The 5,743-nt window shown below is 41.2% G+C and overlaps 1 protein-coding gene across 1 annotated transcript; it reads right to left on the bottom strand.

The window, feature by feature from the left end:
• Window positions 1–242: 242 nt before the first annotated feature.
• LOC113305426 lies at window positions 243–2,078 on the bottom strand. The gene is made up of 2 exons (XM_026554464.1): window positions 1,134–2,078; window positions 243–713 (listed from the first exon to the last, which is right to left on the bottom strand). Exons 1-2 carry the CDS (start codon window positions 2,076–2,078, stop codon window positions 243–245), a joined length of 1,416 nt encoding a protein of 471 aa, XP_026410249.1.
• Window positions 2,079–5,743: the final 3,665 nt, after the last annotated feature.

The following is a 5,743-nucleotide window of genomic DNA, read 5'->3' as shown; positions in this document are numbered from 1 at the left end:
AACTACAACTTGTTGGATGGCCTCTTCTAAGTCGTATATTTGTCTTGAATAAGTAGGCACAATGATGTTTGAATTGTTTCTTTTTTTTTTCTGGGTTTTGAACCTTGCATTGGATTTTGTTAAGTGAATGGAGTTTACATCAACATGTTTTCATTAATGGAGAATTTAATAACTGAAACGTGAGAAGAGTGACAATGCCTGATCGTTGCGTTACAAGGCGACGAGAGATAGGACAATGATGATCAGGCGTAGTATGCCTTGAGACATTTTCCGTTGATGACTGTTTCCAATTTACCTCCATCCTCTTTAATAATCTTGTAGTAGCCAGTGCTGTAAGCCATGGTGATCACATAGGGACCTTCCCATTTTGGAGAGAATTTTGATGCTGACATGTCTTGTTGTATGTGCTTGGATGTTTTCAAAACTAAATCTCCCACTTTGAAAATTCGTGGTTTCACAGCTTTGTCGTAGGCTTTGGAGATCCTGCTCCTGTATATTTGAGTACGTTCCTCTGCTTTATCTCTCCCGGAGTCTAGGGCATCTAACTCGACAATCCTGGAGCACGATGCTTCGGTTTCATTCCAGTGGACCCCACTTGCTGCTGCAATTCTGGCTGACGGATTTTTTATCTCTGTCAAGAGAATCGCGTCCGCGCCATAGACGAGTGAGTAAGGGGAAACGCCAGTAGAACTCCTAGGTGCCGTCCGATACGCCTACAATGCCATTGGTAGCTGTTCATGCCATGTCCTGGGATGATCATGCACTGTTCGACTGAGAATCCGAATTATGGTATTTTTGGTGCTTTCGGCTTTCCCGTTCCCTTGGGGGAAGTAGATGGTGGAGAAGACCTGCTTAATTCCATATTCCTCGAGCAACTCTCGTACCTGTTTGTTGGCGAAAGGAGTGCCATTATCAGTAACTATATGTTTAGGCACGCCAAACCGATAAATGATGTGTTCCTTAATGAACGCCGCGATTGTTGTTCCAGTAGTCCCTCGTAGAGGAATGGCTTCAACCCACTTGGTAAAATATTCTGTTGCAGTTATGATATACTCGTGCTGTTTTGACGAGGGCGGGTTGATTTTACTGATGATGTCAAGTCCCCAACTGTAAAACGGCCACGGACTACTCACCGAGTGTAAAGGAGTAGAAGGTGCATGAATAAGATTTCCTTGGATTTGACATTCGTTGCATCTTTGAACAAACGCAGCGGCATCTTCTTTCATGGTTGGCCAGTAGTATTTCTCATGTATATGGAGAAATAGCTTCTTCTTTCCCTGGTGTTCACCTTCGTGCATTTCCTTCATCAGAATCGAGATTTTCAACTTGGCCAGGCACCGTAATAGGAAACCTCCAAATCTTTTGCGGTACAGGATTCCTTCATGAAATACGAATCTTTTGGCTCGTTGCTTCATTTTGGATGCATCCTTCTTGCTGGCCGGGAGTACTCCGTCACGAAGGTAACTGATATACGGCTCTTGCCAGTCACTAGCGGGGCCTATGTTGAAAACCTCCAATTGATGTGGAGGTAGTTGACAATTGGAGCAAGACCCCTGGAGTGATCGAGATTGAGTCTCCATATCCGGCCAGTAGAAGCCAAGGCGTTGAAGACGTCGGTAAAAAGTCACTACCAACGTTTGTCCGAAAATCTCGTGAATACGGTTAAGTTGTAGTTGCGCTTCCTCGTCTCCAAGACATCTCAACAGAGACCCATCTGGATTCCGGCGGTACAACACTCCGTGAAGCATGAAAAAGCTTTGAAGAGTTTTGAGACTGACCTTTCCTTGGGAGAGTGAACTGTTTAGCTCTTGAACGATTGGAGTCCTCCAATCGTCAGTTTCATCATCTTTAGATTCTGCAAGCCATGTCGACGCTACAGTCCCTCTCCTTACAATCAAAGTTTCTTCCAATCCTTCATATTGAAGCTTCGAGGCCAATGTGGCTAGGCAATCGGCGTGTTTGTTGTTATTGCGGCCAATATGGGTTATAGTCACGTCGGCAAAGTAGTTCAATAGCTTTTGCACCTCGGATATATAAGGGGCCAGCGTTACTTTCTTGAGTGAGTAGACCCCGTTCATCTGATTGACCAATAGCTTAGAGTCACCTCTTACTTCCAGGCGTGTAGCTCCTACTTGTTTGGATAGTGGCAATCCTATGAGAAAAGATTCGTACTTTGCCGAATTGTTGGTGCATTGAAAGTCCAACTTGAATGAATGTAAAAAGACCTCGCCCGTTGGGGACACTAGAACTATGCCCACTCCTCCAGTATTATTGCTAGGCGTAGCAGAACTGTCGAAATACAATAGCCATGTTTCCTCTTCGATAAAAGAGATTTCGGGAAACTCTCCGGGAAGGTATTCATGGAGCGCGGTGGTTCCTTATCCTGGGAATGCTGCTAGAAGATCTGCCATCGCTTGCCCTTTGATAGCTCTCGGAGGAGCGCATGTTATATCAAACTCTGAAGTTTGAAGCAACCATTTGGACGGTCTGCCTATTGATAGACGCATTTATGTGTCTATTTTGTTCTCAATGTTCTGTATTGTTAGACTCGATTAAGTACTTATTGTGTTATTTTGTGTTCTTGTAGGAAATTTTAGAGAAATAAGCCCTTGCGGCGAAATGGGCTCAAAAAGCAGTGTTTTACACCCCGGAGAAATGTACCGTAGGCACCCCAGAAATGCACCGAAAGCGTCCCAGAAATGTCCCGGAGGAACCCAGAAAAATTACTATTTCCACCCCAATTGATATTCGCACCCCAGCACTCTGGATAAGGGGCACCTTCTTCAATAATTTGAATTTGTGTTTTTGGCGGGAAATGAAGTTTTCAACTGGCAGAATTTTGATTGTCAAAATGAATGGGTTAGAGTGCGATTCAATCGCTGAAAATTGGCAGAAAGATGTGATTTGGCATAAGGAACAAAGTTTGGGTGGTGGTTTCGATCAAATTTGGCTGGAATACGTGTTTTGATTCTCGAGTTCAAAACAGGGCAAGCATGAACTGGAGGATGATAATCACGCGTCATGGAGAGTTATGGACGTGTTCTGATGATGTGGAATGGCTCGAGCATCACTTTGGGTCGTGAAGAATCGATTTGGAGCGTGGAGGGAGGAAGTTTACGCAAGAAATTCCAAGTTTGGTAAGAAAATATTCAGAAAATATTGTTATTCACTGCCCGCATAATGAAGAATTATATTGGAGTTATTGGCGAGATTTGGAGTTGTTGTTGGGTATAAATAGGCTCTTTGGGTCTACTAAAGAGGGTGTCGAGAGTCTGGGGGGATGAGGAGAGCCAGAGAAGAAGAAATTCGAGTTTTCCCAAACTCGGTTTCTGCTGCTGCTGCTGCTGAAGAACATGAAGAACACGAAGAACGGACCTGCACCAGCAGTCGTTTTTCTACAGTGATAACGACTAACACCTGTGGGTCGTACATCAGGCAGACTTATTTGCTACAGCATTTGCGACACGGCTGCAGCAGTCTTATTTTGTCACTGAGGGTCGTAGTTCTCTGGTTTGTAACACATATAATTGTTACAAACCCGGTTTTATTGTATTTCTCATATTCTCATCATTTGTAAACCATTTTTGAGCATCAATGAAATATTTTGAGAGGTTTTCCAACATGATGAGCGGCTAATTCCCTCGTAACCAAGGCAATGGAGGAAGCTATTCACGCAACATAAATCGGTAACTATTTCATTTAATTATATAATTCACCTAATCGCTGCTTTTGCAGAGTTTTAAATTATTTGAATGATTGTCTTAATTATTTGTTATTCAGTTTGATAGGTTATGCTTGGTTTAATCTCTTGATAAACTATGCTTAAGGTTTACAAATAATGTTTGAGAATCTGTATGATTGATAGTGAATTAAAGATAAAAGAGGACTTAAGAATTGAATAGAGTTTTGAAATATTTATCATTCAATTTTGCATAATAGTGGAATCTAGTGTCTTGGTTAGCTCTCGCACCCATTGTTAATAATTTTGTATATATTTTTATTAAATCTTTAAATTTAATCTTCACAAGTCCGAGAGTTTGAACCTCATTACTACAACCCCAGAAAATCTTTAAGTCTAAAAATTCCATTTCCTTCACAAATCCGAGAGTTTGAACCTTCATTACTACAACCCATAATCAAAATCAAAAATCATTTTGGCGCCGTCGACGCGGAATTGTGCTTAGGTAGAATTTTTAGGTTTTTATTATTTATTTTTTTACTATTATTTGTTCCTTTTTACGTTTCTTTTTGTGTCTTTGATTTACAGGTTCGAAGTGGAATACTAAGGACTTGGGAACAAAAAGCTTAAAGCTAAAAGCTAAAAGAGAAGAAAAAAAGTCATAATTTTTTTTTTTAGGATTTGTAAATAGGCTTTATTTTTCACAATTTTTGTAATTTTTGGACTTTTTATTTGGACTTTATTCTGGACAATTGGACTTTATTCTTTTTTTAACCCTACGGAAGGGTATTACTAAAAAAAAATAATTATATAAACTGTGTGCAGGGAAGGACGACGATTAGTATATCGTCTCGGCCCCTCGGGTTCGTACAGGACATAGGAGTCGTGGCCCGAGTCGACTTCAACGGTTCATCCCCCGTCTGGTACGGGAGGTAAGTCCATCGAAACACTCGCGAATCTCCTGTCAGCGGGTTTACTGTATTCCTTAAGGTGATTCATTGATTGAGGACGAACTTGGACTGTTTTTAAATTCCTAGTAAAGGGCAAGGCCTGACCAATACAAGATAAGGGTTCGGATTTCATCACCGCTCCCTTCTTGCCCGCCTTAGGAAAACGAAACCTAACGCGAACCTAAGCTTTAAAATTTGGAATAGAACGAGACCGATAGGGTAGCGAGCTTAATAGGAAACTCGTTCGAAAAATATTGGTTTCTCTTTAAGCACACTTCAAAGTTCATGATGGTTTCTGTGAATTGAATGCGTGACTGCGCCGCCTTCTAATGCGGTGAGGCCTTGGGTATCAAAGCTCTACTAAGCTTCCCTCGCCTCGATTTAACTTACATTAGCTCGGATTGATTCCAGAGGGGTGTGCTCAAATTGTAACGAATTCCTTTTCGAAGGAATAGAAGCTGGTCTAGAAAACAATCTAAGTGAAGCCATCATGCTTTTTGTTTGCTAGAAATCTTTAGGTTTGTTTTGGTAGAGTCGAGTCGGCCTTGTTCGTGGTTGTGTAGAATTCCCTTGCAATTAAGAATGTCGACCTGGTATGATAGAAGCCAATACAATGAGTATCGACCTGAATTTGAATATGGACATCATCAGTTTTATGACCATGGTGGGAATAGTAGTTGGGAACTCCAACCTTTTCAAGGTTATGGTTCATACCATGGTGAGCCCAATTACTATCCACACGCGAATTGGTCTTACGAGCAAGAAAATCAGGAACACTGTAGTACTGGTTACTCGTTTTTGGAAACTAGTCCTGATTATGATATTTCTGAACCTGTTCCATCTCTAGAAGAGACCCAACAACGGATTGAAAGGATGTATAAACGTTTAGTTGCAATGAATAGTTCAAAATAAGAGTGTACACGATATTCTGAGATGATAAACGAGAGTGGTGAACGTATAAGTGTTATGCTCAGTGAAATTCAGGCACGTCTAAAGGCAGAAAATGAACAGTTCACTAATGCTGCTCGAAATAATCTGAATTTCCAAAATAGGGTTTCTAATTCTACCCTTGATATCAATAGTGAATATTTGCCTAATTTAGAGGATGAGGTTA

This window comes from Papaver somniferum, chromosome 8, assembly GCF_003573695.1.
Source record: "Papaver somniferum cultivar HN1 chromosome 8, ASM357369v1, whole genome shotgun sequence".
In the NCBI taxonomy this organism is placed as follows: Eukaryota; Viridiplantae; Streptophyta; class Magnoliopsida; order Ranunculales; family Papaveraceae; genus Papaver; species Papaver somniferum.
Note: the sequence above shows the minus strand (reverse complement) of the source record. Positions and strands in the feature narration are given on the sequence as shown.

Bases quoted from the DNA above. Each gene is read 5' to 3' on its own strand.
- LOC113305426 (XM_026554464.1), bottom strand. From the start codon at position 2,078: ATGAACGGGGTCTACTCACTCAAGAAAGTAACGCTGGCCCCTTATATA. The intron at 714-1,133 runs GTGAGTAGTCCG...ATGGCATTGTAG, and splicing joins CTTCTACTCCTTTACACTCG to GCGTATCGGACGGCACCTAG.